General features: G+C 46.9%; 1 protein-coding gene across 2 annotated transcripts in view; it reads left to right on the top strand.

Annotated features, from left to right (window-relative positions):
• ACADVL (acyl-CoA dehydrogenase very long chain) overlaps positions 1–18,212 on the top strand; it is a 137,008-nt gene that overhangs the window by 102,924 nt on the left and 15,872 nt on the right. For both annotated transcript variants that reach the window (XM_086946104.1, XM_086946103.1), the window contains 7 exons: positions 4,210–4,314; positions 4,611–4,697; positions 5,944–6,006; positions 6,408–6,509; positions 12,246–12,343; positions 12,665–12,737; positions 14,091–14,163. In XM_086946104.1, coding sequence (XP_086802230.1) covers positions 4,210–4,314; positions 4,611–4,697; positions 5,944–6,006; positions 6,408–6,509; positions 12,246–12,343; positions 12,665–12,737; positions 14,091–14,163 — 601 coding nt within the window. The remainder of the gene's footprint in view (positions 1–4,209; positions 4,315–4,610; positions 4,698–5,943; positions 6,007–6,407; positions 6,510–12,245; positions 12,344–12,664; positions 12,738–14,090; positions 14,164–18,212) is intronic.

The following is an 18,212-nucleotide window of genomic DNA, read 5'->3' as shown; positions in this document are numbered from 1 at the left end:
CACTCACTACTCTGCACTCACTACTCTGCACTCACTAACCTGCACATGGAACAGCAGAGGCCTCCCGCTGGATGATAATCCGCACTCAGCTCCATTGCAGAGGCCGCTGGACACCGGGATATACACTGCACTTAAATTCTAAGCACTTGGCGGCTGTGGTCTCACACCCTGTAATATGTAATGAACTGGGAACCAGGGGGCAGATTTACAAGCCACTTGCGCCTCTTTTGCGTCACTTTTCCCATGTTAAAAATGACGGAAAAGTGGTGCAAGTGCCTTGTAAATAAGCCCCCAGGCGTTTAGCTCAGTCGCGCGTGCGCTGCACCACAGGGGGTATATTGCACGCGGCCCCCTTGGAGATTGTAACCCATTGAGTGCGCCAGTCAGGCTGATTCCCAAAGGGTACACCAATGTAAGCTCATCTTGGTGTAGCGGAGACTTTATCTCGGAGCACCAACACATAATGATGGTAAATACCGGGAGACACTCTGCTTTCAGCTGCGAGGCACGTGCAATCTGCTTCTTAATCTTGGGACATGTACTGCATAGCTGCCAAGTTTCCCAGGGCCAGGCGTGAGATGCCGGCGCGGAACAGTTTTTTATTTGTGTTTTGGATTCTGAAATGTACTTGTAGTCCCGTTTTATAACAGAAAGAATGAATATGACTACGGGTCCCAGAGTTCAAAGAAAAAAAAAAATGGACTGTAGCAGCATCACACATGGACCTGGGGGCCTTGTTAGCCGGGCTGGCATTGCACTTTTGTAGCCTACTCTGTGAGCTCAAAGTGCACTAAAGGCCCGGTGGGCATGCGCACACTGCACCCATGCTGCCTGTTCGGAAATGTAGGCACTCGAACGCACGGCACGTGGTACAGAAAGTAGAGTCTGGTTCTAAAGGCGCAAATACATTCGGCTTCACGTGGCACAGCGGTGCCTTACCCTGTGGGACTCAGTGCACTGTCGAAGCAGCTTCCTGGCAGACAAACCGCACTCAGGAGCAGCACACCAAGCGCAGTGTATGTGCGCCCTGAGCTGGCGCACGCACTCCACGTGAGACGCTGCTCCCTTACCAACTCGGTACCACCCCTACCATAGCGGACTCTGCTCTCTGTAGGACAGTGAACTCCCTTACTGACAAACACGCTGCACTCCGCTCCATTACTGCCAGCTCGGCGGGCGCCGGCCCCCTGCAGCCGCACGGCATTCGGCACCTGCCCACATGACGCAGGAGACGCTGCTCTCCCGCAGAGCTATTTTGCCTGACCGCAGCACCCCTACCCCAGCGGGCGCTGCTTGTGACTGGTGCAGTGCACTGTGTGTCTGTACCCCTAGCGCAGTGAACAGTGCTTCCTGACAGCCTCAATGCGCTCGCTTCCTCCTACACTTTCGGCGCAGTGGCACCGGCTCCAAGCAGACACACTGCATAAGCCAGGCTGCTCCACGACGGGTTCACTGCACTCTTTTTCTGTGCAGTGGTACCGGCTCCCAGCAGACACACCATACTCTGCTCCTGCACAATAATTCACCGGGCCACAATTAATTTATTTTGTCAGATCAGGGCACACCTCGAGCATGCTGCATGCGTGCGTGCCATGGGGACAGACGCCTGCTGCTAGGCGCTTTGGAACCTTACTCACGAGCTAGCTGCCCCTCGAGCGCGAGGAACTCAGGAGGCCTGTGTGACGTTGGCGCGTTAGGAGTGCGGAGAGTGGCGGCTTGTCACTAATTCATTACGGCCAGTGTTCTTGGGGTGAATATTGCCACGGGAGACGAGTTACTTTATACGTCCACTTTCTGTGTCACAGCCGTGAACGCATATTTCGGTAAACAAGAGGACACAAAATAAGTCCACAAAATATAATATATATATACGCACACATAGAAAGAGGTCTGTCTGTGTGTCTTTGTGTACACAGTTTGTGCGTTCCTGGTGCAGAGCGCAACAGTTGATTGCCGAATTTCCAAATCAGTGGGTAGCATGGTCGGGTGGAATCCCGCCGCGGCCGCCCCGGAAGTCAGGCACGGTCGCCTGTGACGGGGGCGGGGCCACGTCCAGACCGGAAGAGGAGGCAGGCGGAGTCGATGCGTCTCGCGGCCCGGGGCTCCTGTGAGCGGTGTGGAGCCCCGGGGCCGCGCCAGCAGGAGGTTGGGCACTGCGTGCTGAGAGAAGAGTCCCCGACATTGCCCAGGTAAGTTTCAAAAGGCTGGGGGGGCTTGGTGCACTTGTGTGTGTGTGCGTGTATGCTCGTGTGTGTATGCGACGGTGACGGCGGGCGCGGGGGAGGGGGGCCTCCGTGCACTTGTGTGTGTGTGTGTGTATGTATGTATGTGTGCGACGGTGACGGCGGGGGAGGGAAGGAGGGCCTCGGTGCACTTGTGTGTGTGCGTGTGTGTGTGTGTATGTGTCAGGGGGGGGTGTCTCTATGTATGTATGTGTGCGTGTGCATGGGCGCTTGTGTGTGTGTATGCGCATGCGTGTGTGGTGCTTGAGCTTCCCAGGAGACAGCGCCTGGCCACAGCGCGCGTTCCAGTTACAAATCGCCTCGAAGGATGCGCGTGGCCGAAACTGTCTCCTGGGAAGCATAGTCGCTAACAAAAGATCTCGGCGGAGACGCGCTTCCGCGCGTTGAGCCGAGACCTAAAAAGTACATTGGTAACCACTCAGCTGCTAATCCTTCCGCCATCCATCACCCCACCCTCCCTCCGTTGTGCTAAGCCCTTTTTTGGATGTTGGGGGTAGCTGCAGCCCGAACCTTCATATTTTTATTTTCTCCACAAAAGGTATCCTCCACCAAATTGGTCTTCTTTCTCCCAACATCTTGGGAATTCCGAAGGTACCCAGGTGCAATATTTTTGTCACCACACCAATCTTTTATTCACCCCTCACCAATCTTCTCATTGTTGCAGGCGTCTTTTAACACACCGCTGGGTTACATTCTTACACCTTTTGTTAGTTATAAAAAGATCTCTGGCTAAGAGCTCCCTGGAGGGGCCCGTTGGACATTACAGCACCTGCCCAGCGAGGAGCACTGCCCAGTGATGAAGCATGCTACCTTTGGCTGGGTTAGGGCCTGTGCTCTAATGAGCTCACGCTCCTAGTGACCTTACTGGATCCGGGTATTTAATATACTGCCTAGGACCATTATTGGAACGGTATACTCTATTGATATATGTCGGGAGAACGTATACTGGACCGGAATTTCTCCCAGGTCTCCGCACTTTGAGACATTGTTTTCAGCAATTTCTAGATTTAGTAGGTTTACTTGAAGGCAATCCACAACTCAAGTATAGACTCCTACCAGTTGGTTACAGCATCACCAGTAGTGCTAGGGTCAAACAGTGAATACTAATAGCAGTATCAAACTATTAAACCCATGACTACTGGTGGTTAGCAAATAAGCCTCGCCAAAGGCACCAACCACTTTATGGTCCAGTCACCCGCCTTTCACGTGCCACACACAATGCCATTCCTACCGCTAGCTCAACGCAACACAGCAGGCTCCCCTCATGACCGCACACCCCTCCCATGCTGCTTAGTGGAGCGAGAGTGCACCTTTGGTCAGATGTCACAGTTTGAAGGTAAGATAAGGCCTATTTGTTAAGGATGGTAGAGAATTGCTGGTTTCATATTCATCCACATCTCAAACAGACCCTGATCCCTGCATCCTCATGTTTGATTAATTGTTAATGTGCATTTAATGTGGCTGACAGCGCTTCCCCCTCAGCAGTCCCTGGTTTTTGAACTCTCGCTCCACAGTGCACTCCTACACTCTCCAAGGCACTCCTCCTAGTAGACCTTGTTACTTGATCTCTGCCGCATTCCCCTGTCTGCGCCTACTCTGCCAACCCACTCACTCTGAAGTCTCTGCTGCTCCTCAGACCTGCAGCAGTTATTGTTTTCCTGTGCTGTTAACCATCTATTTCTTTTGTCCTCCTGTCCTTCAAACCACTCTAAGGGAATGCTTGTTGCTCTACCAATCGCCCTTCTCCTGTTGCACTCTGCCCTCCGTATCACGAGGGCCCTCTCCTCCACCATTGCCTGACTGCTATTGCTTCTCTTGCCTACAAGTCTGATGCTTTCTGTGCCGCAAGATTCTCGCCCTTCTTTCATCCACAGTTTTAAGAAGATCTTTCTGTTGCTCTGTTATTCTCCTTCTTTCAGTCCAATAATCTCAAACTGAGAGTGGCTCTTATGTTTTCTGACTATAGGCGGACCACGCTGCCAACCGCACTCAGTTCGGGAGCAAAATTCACACCTTTGGGGTAATCCAGGAGAAACTTGCACGCATGGCCATGCTGCATTATGTTACTGAGGTAAGGACAAAGATACCAAAGCCATATAATGCTTATGTGATAGGAGAGAGGGACATTTACTAGAAAACAAAAGAAGCTGGTGTGGGGGTGGAGGGAGACAAAGAGTGGAAGTACAGCTGATGGGAAGGAAAGTGGAAAGACTAAGCCTAAATGTTTTATATGCAGATGTGAGCGAGGGTATGTGATGTGCAGCGGGGCCTGAGATGCAAAATAATGGTCTAGCTTCATCTAAAGGAGACATTAGTTGTCTCTTGTGTTCCAATTTTTAATTAGAGGTTCTTTGTTTTCTCCTCCAGTCCATGGCATACATGGTCAGTGGAAACATGGACACGGGTGCTAAGGACTTTCAGATCGAAGCTGCCATCAGCAAGATATTTGGCTCTGTGAGTATCTCTCTGTAAAAGCGCATCAAGACAGAGGGGGGGGGGGCTCCAAAGCTGCCTCACAATGTTCATGAAGAATTGTTCGCTGCAGCACTGGCCCCATGAATCAGGGGCCGCGATTGATAGTCTTAATTAGATTTAAAAAGCGAGGTTACTCTGCCACACAAAGCATCACCCAGCATTCTTTGAATCACTACAGCCATAGCCACCACCGCTATAGCCCTTTGAAGCAAACAGTGCAACAACCACAGCTCTTTTCAAACAAAAGTGTGCCAGTGCTTCTGTTCTGGCCACAAGAAGCATGACAGCGGGGCTAGCCAAACCCAACAGAGATAAGTACTGTTGCAGCTCAGGTCCCAGCAAGTAGGTGGCATGACAGCCACAGCTGTAGTCAAACACAACAAAGGCTGCAATTCCTTGAACTCAGGCCCCATCAAGCAAGCCACACGACAACCACAGCTCTCAGCAAACACAAATAAATCTGCCACTGCTGCACTTCTGGTCCCATCCAGCAAGAGGCATAGCAACTGCAGTTCAGTCAAATTGAGAAAGCGATACATTTGCCCCTCCCACCCTGCAGATGAGGTGTCCTTGCTACAGACCTGTGTTGCCTAAATAAGAAACTTTATAGCCCCAAGAGCTGCTAAGCAAGGAATGCACGTGCCACAGCACCGGTTTTATTAAATGAGGAAATCCACTACTCACTTTGCTCCTCTGCTACTGCCCGAGTTCATTTAGTGAGTGTGACTTTAGCCCCTTTAAAAAAGACATTGAGGCTCATTGAACAAGTTACCCACTGCTACATCCCAACCCTCTTTGAACAATAAATGTAACTGCTACCTCTCCCCCTCACATAACGGACCCCTCCTTACACCCTTATCTTCTTTATACATGGGAGCCCAGCCTCTGGACTCCAGTCTCATGAAACAAGGGATGCCACTCATACACCACTACCCTCTATGAACAAGAAATATACAAATGCTACTCCTCCCCTCAACCCATGTGTATGGGACTCCTCCTTACATCCATAGACTTGTTATACACTGGATCCCATCTTGGGACCCAGTTTCTTGAAACAAGGGGCATCACTTATGCAGCACTACCCTCTGCGAACGAAGATATTGCTACCATCCCTCTTACATGAGCGACCACCTCCTTTCATCAATAGCCTTTCCGTACATGGGACACCACCATCGGTAACCAATAATGAATTGTCTCTGAACTCCTGTCTATCTTCTCCCATTAGGAGGCGGCCTGGACTGTGACAGACGAGTGTATCCAGATCATGGGTGGAATGGGTTTCATGAAGGTGAGTAGAGCCCCAAAAAGCCTCATCAAGAGCCTATACGATCACATTTCATAATTGTATAGAGAGTTGAGGGTTACAGAGCTGCAGCCAGATAAGTGAATCTATATAACCACAAATTGCCTCCTAACCTGGAGTCTGGAGTGGTCAGGTAGCAGAAAGAGACTCTGAGATCCACCCCAGACTCCTCGGGCCATGCTCTTGTGGCTAGTCTGGGAGTCTAAAGAAAAGGGACACGCATGAGTCAGCAGGTATTAGCATGTTCCTGAAGCCCAGGATGTGGTGTAAAGTTGTAGTCCGGATTTTGGATTTGAGTAGTGGTCGCCACCCATTGCACAGTTCCCCTTCCATTCTACATCCTAAAGATGCATTCAGACCCCTGAAGTAATGTTTTCCCTTTTCAGGAAGCCGGTGTTGAAAGAGTTATGAGAGACCTGCGAATATTCCGAATTTTTGAAGGCACCAATGACATCCTAAGACTGTTTGTGGCCCTGAACGGTTTCCAGGTGAGCAAGATGGCTGTATGCCTTTCTGTCTCCCTCTTTTCTTAGCAGTCCTTCTCTCCCTCTCTCTTGGTTATCATCTACTAACGTACTTCATTGTCCAGGCCGTCCGAAGATCATGCCGTTTAGGGTGTCTCAGAAAAGGAAAGGGCAATCGAGTGGGTGAATTGCAAGTCCTTGTAGCAGCCACACTCCTTTGTTAAGGGCAGCCCTCAGAATAGGGGTGTCACTAGCTCATACTGAGCAGCTGGCTCCACTGAGCTATGATCTGCTAGCCCCGGCACAGGTGTCCGATGGCCCCAAAGTTTGCAAAGTACGTACTGCAGGACCTGCAGGTCTGCATTTTGATATTGGAGCCAAAGAAGTTGTGATTCCAAATTCAAAGTTGTTTGAGGGTGTTTCAAGTATAAGGACCGTTTCAAGGACCACATATTTTTTTCGGGTCACTGCATTGGGGGAGCGTTTTATCCTCTATGCATGTATGCTACATCTGTGAGCTTAGCAGAATAGTTGAAGATATGTCTTAACATCTGGTAATAAACCAAAGTTCTCAATAGAGGGAAGGAGGACAGGAATAATTTGAGTCTCCCAAGAGGGGCAATATATCAGGTTTTAACAGATGACAGATCAGTGGTTTGTTTTGTTGCTTGTTTTGAATTTACCCCTTTACACTGAGCAGCAGCTCTTTTCGGGCTATCCTCCCTGTGTCTCTGAATGATGGGCTGTCACGGGACGGCAGTCAACCTCATTAGCTTTAAAAATGCTGGCAGTCGACATCTACATTGCAGAGACGTGGCGAAGGTCATTTTGCCTCTACCCGGCTGGTACAGGGGACTAGCAATGCTTTTAGCGGTTTAGATATCATTATTTTGTCATCCATAAACAATGCTTTGTGCTTTGCATCCCTTCCCCAGTAGTACAGTATGTTTACAGTTCCTAACAGTATTGCAATTAATGCCCAACCTAATGCATCCTCTTATGGCCATTGTCTCCATTGACCATTGCATTTGACTAGAATGAGATCTGACCCCAGTTACCCCACCTCTGATCCAGATAGTGAACTCAATCTCACATGTGGGTTGGAGACTGGCTGGCATCACCTAAATGTATATTATCTGCTGGAGGGAAACAATTTCACCTGTTAATATCAAAGCCATGGCTCTTGGAACCCTTAATCACACTTACCTTAGATCTGTTCCAAATGTGTTGAAGGCGTGGTAGTTTCATTATCTTTAAATATATTGATACTAAACAGTTGTGGAGCCTATCCAGAGTTTTGATTGTTAGTAAAGTATTTCAAAGTTAACCTTTTCTCCAACTAGCACTTGCACTTTTACATCTACTGGCCCTTCTGCTGGGCGATACTACTACTTCGGTCAGGGTGCGGGGGATGTCATGGCAGACATGGCTATCCAATACTCTCATCTATCCATTTTTGTATTCTAAATATTTGAGCAGATCAGGCAGTCCCTTGCCAAAAACGTTGTTGGTAGTCTGAAAGTGTTTTACATGTTACATTCATTTGATCCTTAGAAGGCAACACATTGTTCTGCAGTTCTGTTCTCTCTAACTATAGCATCAAAAATCTAAATTTGAACCCATAAAGAGATCGGCATCCAGACACTTTTCCGACCCAGAAAACATGCAGAATATTTTTGCCACTATTAACCTGACCCCTAAATCTGTCAGATCTAAAAACAGATTAGAACACCAAGTGTTCCTTCTCCAGCATTGGATCTTTCATAGGTTCGCCTGCTTGAATTCTGTTGTCACGCTCAAAACCTCCTGTAGTCATTGTTAACAAGGAAGCGTATCTTTACAATCTAGAACATTGAACTATCCAAAGACGACATACATCGTACCCACATCTTTATATTGGATAGAGGCTTCTAGCCGCAGATTCCTTACCATAGAATTATACCCAGGCATCAGACTAGATCCGGAAATATTTTCGAGCAATATCCCTGAGTGCCAGTAGGCCGCGTCGTTCGGCTCCACATGGCATCTGCCAAGCCGGAAGTGATGTACGCTGTGCCTATATAGGCCCCACCCCAGCGCGCTGACGTCAGAACTTATCTTTCCGTGCCAGTCAGCACAGATCCTGGGGAAGAGACCCCCAGTGATTTTTGACTGTCCTTTTTCGACTTTGACACATTTTTTTGAGACCTTTCTCCTGGTGTGGCAGGGATGTCCACTAGGAAAGCTGGTTTCAAGCCCTGCAGCACCTGTCACATGACCGATGTCAGTGACAAACCTGCATCTTCTTTGCCTCTGGTTCCTTGAGTGCGACCACAAAGCAAAGACCTGCCTCGACTCCTGTGCCATGTTCCCCAACACATTGAGGGAGCGGTCTCTCAAGCTCCTGCCCGCTTGAATTGCTATGCCATGATGGTGTCAATGCCAGTTGAGAGAAAATCCCAGGATCAGTTGGAGAGTCATTGATCTTCGTTGCAGTCCAAGTCCTCCGGGTGTTCGACTAAGTCTCATAAGAAGAAAGATTAAGAAGTCGAAGAGGTCTTTGACCTTACCCCTGTGCATCAACGTTTGCAGACAAGACGAGGGAGCATAGTCATTCAAGGCCTGGCTCTGGGGTTGAGCCTGCTCCGCACCTTTGTAGGTTTCTGGGAGCCGGAGCGACCCCCGACCAAATTTGCGAATTTTATGATGCTATCACCTCATATTTGGGAAGCCCTGTTCCCACTTGCATGGGTTCCGTAGGGGCTCCTAATGGTTCCCTGCCTGAGTGTCTGTCCCCTGCATAAGTCTGGCCCCTTGGATCCACGGATGGATCTGGACTGACGCCCGTCTTACCACCTTGACCTTCCCCGACACCAGTCCAGATGTCAACACCACCAGTGCCCTCCGGCTACGCCATCCTCATTCACATCATATACTCCAAACACTGAGCCAGAGGGTCGACTATGGGGCTTACTGCCGCCTTGCCCTCCAGGCCACAGCCTGAGCCCTATTCCTACTGGCTACAACTTAGAAAGGATTGGGATGGTCCACTAGACCCTGAGGAATATGTTCTGCTAGACCCCAACATGGACTGATGTGAGAACTTGGCAGATGCCAGTGGACTGGACACTCCATTTATGTAGCCACACAGTACAGGTCGTGGAATCTGCAAACACCTTGCACAGCCCCTACAGACAAGGAAAGGCATAAATGGGACTCTATGGGGAAGCAGGTGAATATTCTGGCAATGGATGCTGTAAAATGTACTAATGGTTCTAAAATAGTGGCTATATTCGACCACCAGCACTGAAGCAATATATCATTTTTACTGAAAAGCTGCTACAGGAGAACATGGTGAAGGCTAAAGTCATCATAAGGGATCAAGAACAAGCCTGTACTGTGTTCATAGATCCTACTATGAATCCTCTTTGTGTGCAATTTGTCAAATAGGAAATGCCAGAGACGTGAGACCAGATGTTCAATCAGAAACCATGAATATACACTTCAATGGACAAATGTTTTGGGCAAGAAATTGATATGGTCCTTTAATTCATTAAAACAGTTACTTGAATGACAAGCTCACTAGTTGTGCCTGCAGACCGTACGCCTTTATAGAGCTGTTAGACTATAAAATGAAAGATCCTTTCACTCCAGTTCCTTTTTTTGACAGAACTGGCAGTTGTGGACAGCAATCTGCATATTCGAGACCGCAAAGGCAACAGTGCGGGCAGTTGACCGAGCAAGATCAGCGTTGAAGAGGCAACTAGTCATTAAAGTTTGACATCAAGGAAAGTCGAGCCTAACTTTCCCAGGTCTACCTCCTCCCTCTTGACTTTGACGATGGGAGGCTGGATGGGTTAATCCTTAAAGGATTGGCAGAAAACCTTAACAGTCAAGGTAGTGTTGGACACTATCAGACATGCTCAGTCCCTGTCCTTCTTTGATAATGTCTTTCTCCAAGAATAGAGAAAGACAAATATCTAAAAGAATTGTGTTTGAAGATTGCCAGGCTACTCCAGAAAGGAGCCAGAAAAGTGCCAACCTCAGAAAAGAGTCTAGGATTTTGTTTTGAGATTCTTTCTTATACTAAAAAAAACCTGATGAATGGCTACTACTATTGGACCTAAGGAACCTCCGCAAATACATCAAACATCCCAGGAAATCCTATTGTTTCTCCAGAAAGGAGGATTGTTAATTAATGTATTTAGATTGAGGACACTTATTTCAATATCTCGATTCATGCAAAGCACACGAAGTTCTTAGTTTCGTGATTGCAGGTCAGCATTACCAGTCAAGGGGCTAAAGTCCGCTCCATATATCTTTACAAAGTAGCAACTCTTCTAAGTCAGTCGTCTAAATAAGGGTATAACCCCTAGCCTTTTTTTCTGATAAGGGCAGAAACAAAGCAGGAGGCACTGGATAGGACCAGAAAGTTAATTGTAATGCTTTCAAACCTAGCAATGGCTATTACCATGAAACATCAGTTCCATGTCCAGCAACAAATTTTGTTTTTCTAGGGGCCAAGCTTTACATGAGAGGATGCTGTTCCCATTGCTATAAAAATGCACAAGATTAATGCTCCAGGCATCTTTCCTGATAACAGAGTAGAAGCCTGTGGTAAGAACGGTTGAAGTGATTCTTGAAACTGTCTCCTTGTATCCCGTTGTTGCCTCGAGTCCTCTCCACATGAGCGTAATGAAAGAGCAGCTAAGCTTACAGTGGCAACATGTAAACGGAGACTGGGACGATCTTCTAATCATGATCTCTCCGATTAAACCATCTTTGCAGTGGTGTTTGAAGAAGGAAAATGACCTCTGAAGTCCATCTCTATTGCTTCCCAAACCTTCGGTATATGTAACATAAGGCGCTTCCCTGTTACAAGGTTATTAGACTTAACAAGCCAGAAAATCTGGCTCTTGGAAGCTTCTGTCCGGGAAAGGGCTTAGGGTTGATGGTTGTTTGGAGTTTGGGTTAAACATACAAATTTGTAAAGGATGTATGTAGTTTGTGGCTAGTTCTGTGCTACTGAGTGTAATGGTTCTTACTATGTTGTTATTGATTACCAGGGTTTCCGATCACGACAATGAGAACTTATTGAAGCTTGTGAACCAATGAAAGATACTGATGCTGGAGAACCGTAGTTAACTAACCTTTTACTTATTTAACCCCTGCTCACATCTGTCCTGGATAAATTATATGGTCAGTCACTTTCAGATCCGTTGTCTATCACTGACCTGGATTTTATGCTCAACTGGCTGATATGAAATTACAAAAAAATTACCTGGAGCACAAATGACAAAAAGATTATGGCATCGGAGACAAAATGGCATATTGCTACTCTGTGTGAGATAACTGGACTGTGTCACTCCTAAAGAGAGAGACAGTTGCACCACGCATGTCTAACAGGCCCATGTTGAGGTTCTGCTAGGGCAGGTAGTGCCAAGAGGCCAGATTATGATGACAGTATACTGTGTAAATGGGCACCATTTGCCACAACAAGATCAAGCTTATGGTGCCACTGGTCTATATTGTTAGGAACACATTCTACATGGTCTGTTTTTGTAAGATGTGAAACTCATTGTGGCTGTCCAGTTGTGAGGTTGTCTGGGAGGGGGTCAGACTTGCCTCATTTTGAAAATTGGAAAGAATGGCCTTCAGAAAGTCTTTCCAACACCAGCATTTTTATAGATTGCCTATCTGCTTCTCTGTCACTCTCTTCTTTCCACTGCTGGCTCTTTGCCTGATAAATCAAAATATAAATATGATGTTTTCCTTTAATAGAGTGCAGGGAACCAGCTGAAGGGGCTGCAGAAAGCATTAAAAAATCCGCTGGGGAACGCAGGATTCCTTATGAATGAAGTCAGCATGCGGGTCAAGAGGTAAGGATGGTTTCTGGAGGCTGAGGAACGAGCACCAGTTGTAGTCCTGATAGATAAAAAGTGGTGGTGAAATTGATGGGTGTTGGGAAAGAGCTTCTGGTAGTAAGTACTTGATGGCAGGATAGAACTTGAAGTCTAATATGGCAGGCACTGCAATAATGAAATCAATATTTATCTTGGCAAAGCTTTGGAGGCCACTTGATTAACAGAGTGGCCTACATAGATTTCTTGCTTGTTGAGTTTCTGGTTGAAGTGTTGTACAAGTGGAGCACTTGGAAATGCACTTTTGTGAATACTGATGACTTACAACTCTCTCCACAGGAAAGCAGGATTTGGCACAGGCTTGAGCTTAAAGGGGACAGTGCATCCTGAGCTGGAGAAGAGCGGAGAATTGGTGAGAACTGCATTCTTTTTAATCTGTTGTTTATTCAAGGACATGCAGGGCCATGAAGATTTGGGCCAGAAAGCAGTCCAATAAGGATCTCCTTCTCAAGAGCCCATGCCCAATGATGTTGCGGTTTGCTATAGAGTCCACAGCAAGCTTAAAAAGATGTACCTCTTTTCCGATGCCATTGCTCTTTCTCTTCAGACTGTTCCCCCAGGGAGCAAGGTGCTGCTGAGGGATGTCCTTATGATGCATCAGTGATATCTTTTTTCCTGGTGTTTGTCTACTCATTCAGAACGACCTACGCTCCTTCCTATGGGACCTGTTGAGTGTTCACAGATATCCCCTACTACCAATCAGGCTTCTGAAGACAGTGCTAGAAAAAGAAATCTGGAAATGGGTTCTGACGTGTTTGGCATTGTCGGTTTATATCCCAATTCATCATGAGTCATTCTAGTCGTGCCTCTTGTTGACACCCACAGTTGGCTGGCTTTCCCCATGTCAACAACATGGTATTTGAAACATAACCACCACATGACAGGATTTATGTACAATTTGAGAATTCCCAACAGAGAATCCACAAAAGAAACACAAATATGGTTAATTGTTAGTAATATTTTGTATGGAGTATCATGCCAGCAGCCTGTATTAGTCAAACTGAATGCCCCACACCACCTTTTCCAGTGCCATTCTCTGGTTGACCAGAGAGAGAGGCGCATCGTGTGGAATCCATGCATGCCTTTGAATAATAACGGTGCCCCTCTCCAGCACCCCCTTTCATGCTTTCCTCCTTACAACTAGAAAGAACCTCTGTCATCTAGTGCAGTGACCTCTTTGGGCCACCATGTAACCAGAAGAGAAGAACACCGCTACATCCTGAATTTAAGCTGTAACAGTCGGCCAACAACAAGCCAGGAAGATATCTTAACTGTCTCTAGTGCAAGCCTGTGCAACAGATTTGACCCCCTGTAGAGGTGTATTAAAGTTTAAAAACTGAGATGGTTGTCTTTGTGGGATTGCGGTCAACTCCACACAGAGGCTGCGCCTATGTTGACTTCCACCCACATGCCAAGAAACGTTTCAGGAAAACAGAGTCCTACAAACCCAACCACTAGATGGTGAACTGTGCAAAGCATGTGAATCTAGACGAGTTTCAAGCCGCCCAAACCATAATTACAGGTAATTAACTGGATTACGTGACCCTCCTCCCTAAACCCTCACTAGAGGTGTACTCCTTCCTTCCTTTAAGGTTAAAAAACTTAGTATATATCTTTAGTCAATGCAGTCAGTGCTAACTAAGGCACTGAGAATTAATCTGATGAATGCACAGACTGACCCCCTGCCCCCTCTTCTTCCATGCAGACCGTCCAGGCGATCGAGCAGTTTGGAGGAGCTGTGGAGACGATGCTTATGAAGCATGGGAAGAAGATTATTGGTATGCAAACTCACCAGTTGACTCTACACTGTCTCTCATACAGACACGTGCCCTTCCAGCACTTTCCTGTCCATGAAAGGGCATAGTTAGCTCTTTTGTCAATACACCATCAGATTGATGGTAGATGTTTTGTGGCGTTGAAGGGAGCCTTATTGGTGTGTAAAGGTTGGACCTATGAAACAGGTTGTTATGGTGACTGTAAAGTCTGATACCAGCACCCTATTAGTTCTAGTTGGTTAGAACTGTGGTAGCAGTATTTTCCCTCTTTTAAAATGAGTATTGGTGGTGGGATAGCTATCATCCTAAAGAATGTTTAGTCCTGCTTTTCTTCAGCTGACACTAATTGTTGACACAGAAGTATCGGAATTTTGCCTCTCAATAAATGTTCAACATGTTGTAGGGTCTGCTTTTTATTTACAGACCGACGGGGACCCTTCTGAATTCATTTATTAAAGTAGTCTTGCAGGCTTCTTTACCTTATATCCATTACATTATTCTTGGGGGGTTTAATATTCATTGGGATCTTGCACCTGACAGAGACCCCTCCACCTTAAGTGACAGTATGTTTCCCTTGGAATTTTCTCAATGGGTTGCGATGCCCAATCACAGTGGAGGACATATAATAGACTTAGTGTTATTTAACTTTTATTTGTCGTTGCCAGACCCCATCATTCCTTTAGTCTTGACAGATAACTATTTGTTCTAGTTTAATTGGTCTTCTTTCCATCCGGACCAACGGGATGATGTTATGATGCCCTAATTCGTACTTTTTATAAAATCACTGCGGGCTGCCTTGGAAAATACTATGTTTGAGGCATATGAGCTGCAGATCGTACACTTTTGCAATAGATCGCCACCTGGTGTTGGGCTCGGATGAAAGTTTTCCGCTCCGGCTAGAAAAGACTTTTTCAGCAACTTCGAAGCGTGAAACTTTATACAAACATTTTCGACATCGAATAGACTTTTCGACATCACCAGCTACATTCCGGTGTGTCGACGCGGGCCGTTGGGCCTATAGGCGCCGTACGGCCTACGCCTCATGGACAGAACTCCATTCAAGAGATGCCCGGTATGTCGAGCAAAATTCCCTCATAGCGACCATCACGAGGTCTGCAACCTCTGTCTATCGTCGGAACACGATGAGTCGACCTACACAGCTTGTGCATCCTTCCGATCGAAGAAGACCATTCAGGATCGGAGGGCACGTCGACACGAGATGAGGAGATCAGACCCAGCACCAGAGGCCATCTTCGAGGAGGAGATCGTCGAAGAGGACGTCTCCAAGGACGAGGATCCGCTCGTCGCCGAGGAAGACTCGCCTGATCTCCAGATCATATTGGGGGCAGAGGACTCAGGCGACTCTATTCTATCTCGGCAACCCGTGAGTACTCTTGCCCCTGTACAACATACACTACCCAAGCCAAAGGCAACAATCAGCACTCAGCCCATGGGGCCCAGTCGAGACCGAAATATCCCCGCAGACGCCCGCCTTCGGGCTCGGCTCCGCCTTCTGGTGCCTCGGCACCGACAAAACCACATGTGCCAATTCCACCTCCTCCATTGGCACCGAAGCACATACATCTTTCGACACCGAAGGACTCTTCGACACGGAAGCCAAAAAGCCCTTCGGTGCCCAAAGACAAAGATCCTTCGGCACCCAAACCAAAAGATGCATCGGTGCTGAAGCCGAAGACCGTACTGGATCCAAAAGCTTCTACTCCGAAACTTTCCGGTTCCAAAAATAAAGTTGAAAAGCTAGAGTCCAGCGCCGCAGGGCCAAAGAGACCTGTCTCCACTCCAAAATCTCCAGCTTCTGTACCAAAGACTCCAAGGCCTGATGCAGAGACACCTAAACCCTCTAACAAGCCTACCAAGCCGAAACCACCGTCGGCACCGAAAAATTTGCCACAGGACTGGATAACGCCTCCTAAAGCACAAAACACAAAACAACCCCTATCGGCACCGAAAAAATCGACGCCGAAGAAGATTGTAGAGGAGGAAGAACTGTTTAGACCAGATCCTAAACAAAGAAAAGTCCATATCAATCCAAAAACTGGACATGTGGAATCAATTCCTTACAAGAAGAGACCAGCAGACACACCACTTCTACCTGTGGTTCCTGCCAAAAAGGATTGTGCAATTTCTCCAATGCACCCTTCCTCTCCTTCACCTTCTTCCTCTCCTATCCCTCCTTACATTGAACCTATAGCTTCTCCTGTTCAATCTCCTGCATCATCACACCACACTGACGAGGAGTATGATCTAGGTGGGGGGAATGACGTACCAGAGCCACATGCATACCCTTTAGATGAAGATGTCAATCCTGAATATCCTAAAGATGACGATATATATGGTTTCCCACCACACAATGTGCCCGATATTCCTGATCCTCAGTACTTCCCAACAAAACCTTCCCCTCCAGAAGATAGTATTGGGTTTAATCATCTCTTAAATAGAGCTGCCCTTTACCACGGGGTTTCAATGCACTCTGATGCCGTTGATGAGGATTTTTTACTGGATACATTTGAGCAGTCACAAAGGTCTACGCAAATACTACCCATGATCAAAGGAGTCATTAAAAATTCTCCAGAAATATTTAAAGACCCGGTACGATGTAGGGTATTACATCCAAGAATAGAAAAGCAGTATAGACCAGCACCATCTGATCCAGTCTATATTAAGGGACATCTGCCACTAGACTCTTTAGTAGTGTCTAATGCACGGAAAAGAGCCAATTCCCAGACTTCTGGTGACACGCCCCCGCCTGACCAAGAATCTAAAGTTATTGATGCGTCAGGGAAACGTATTGCTGCGCAGGCAACAAACATATGGCGCATAGCAAATACACAAGCCCTACTCTCATGTTATGACAGGGCTCACTACGACCAATTAGGAAAACTAATGGAGCACCTCCCAGATCAATACAAAGATCAGGCAGCAGAGCTCATACAAGAAGGCAAATTAATATCCAATGCCTCAATTAAATGTGCACTAGATGTAGCTGACACAGCATCCAGAGCAGTCAATACTATTGTTATACTCAGACGACATGCGTGGTTACGCATTTCAGGTTTTAAACCAGAGGTACAGACTATCATCTTGAACCAGCCCTTCAATCAAAACCAATTGTTCGGGCCAGAAGTAGACAACACACTAGAAAAAATGAAACAAGACACAGCTAAGTCTATGGGTGCATTACAATCCACACAGACTAGAAGTTCTTTTTGACGCTCCTTTTATAGAGGAGGCTCTAAGCAAACCGGCACAGATACAACATCATCTTTTAAAATGCACACACAGACCTCCTCTAACAAAGGCTACTTTAGAGGAGGATACAGAGGCAATAATAACAAGGGAAGAGGTAGAGGTAATAACAATAACCGCTCCTCTTCCACTCCCAAACAGTGACTTCCCTCTGCTTCCCCTACAGCATTCTCTCCTTTGGGGGGCAGATTATCACAGTTCCTACCTGTCTGGAATTCCATCACAACAGACAGGTGGGTAAGACAGATTATCCAACATGGCTACTGCCTAGAACTCACAGCAACCCCCCCAAACATAGCACCCAGGCAGCGTCCAATGTCCACAAAACATATGACTCTGCTTCAACAGGAAGTTCTAGCACTTCTACAAAAAGATGCTATTCAAGTAGTTCCTTTAGAGGAATGGGGAACAGGAGTTTACTCCCTGTACTTCCTAATTCCCAAGAAGGACGGGACACAAAGACCAATTTTCGACCTCAGGCCCCTCAACCATTACATACAATCAGATCATTTTCACATGATCACTCTACAACAAGTACTCCCACTACTACAACAGGGAGATTTTCTTTCAACACTAAAGGATGCCTACTTTCATGTTCCTTATACATCCTGCTCACAGGAAGTATCTAAGGTTTGTCATACAAGGACAGCACTATCAGTTCAAAGTCCTTCCATTCGGGGTCACAACAGCACCACGAGTGTTCACAAAGTGCTTAGCAGTAGTAGCAGCACATCTCAGAAGACAACAGATACATGTCTTACCTTACCTCGACGATTGGCTCATAA

Source organism: Lissotriton vulgaris, chromosome 12 (assembly GCF_964263255.1).
Source record: "Lissotriton vulgaris chromosome 12, aLisVul1.2, whole genome shotgun sequence".
Classification (NCBI taxonomy): domain Eukaryota; kingdom Metazoa; phylum Chordata; class Amphibia; order Caudata; family Salamandridae; genus Lissotriton; species Lissotriton vulgaris.
This window is presented reverse-complemented; position numbering and strand designations above follow the sequence as displayed.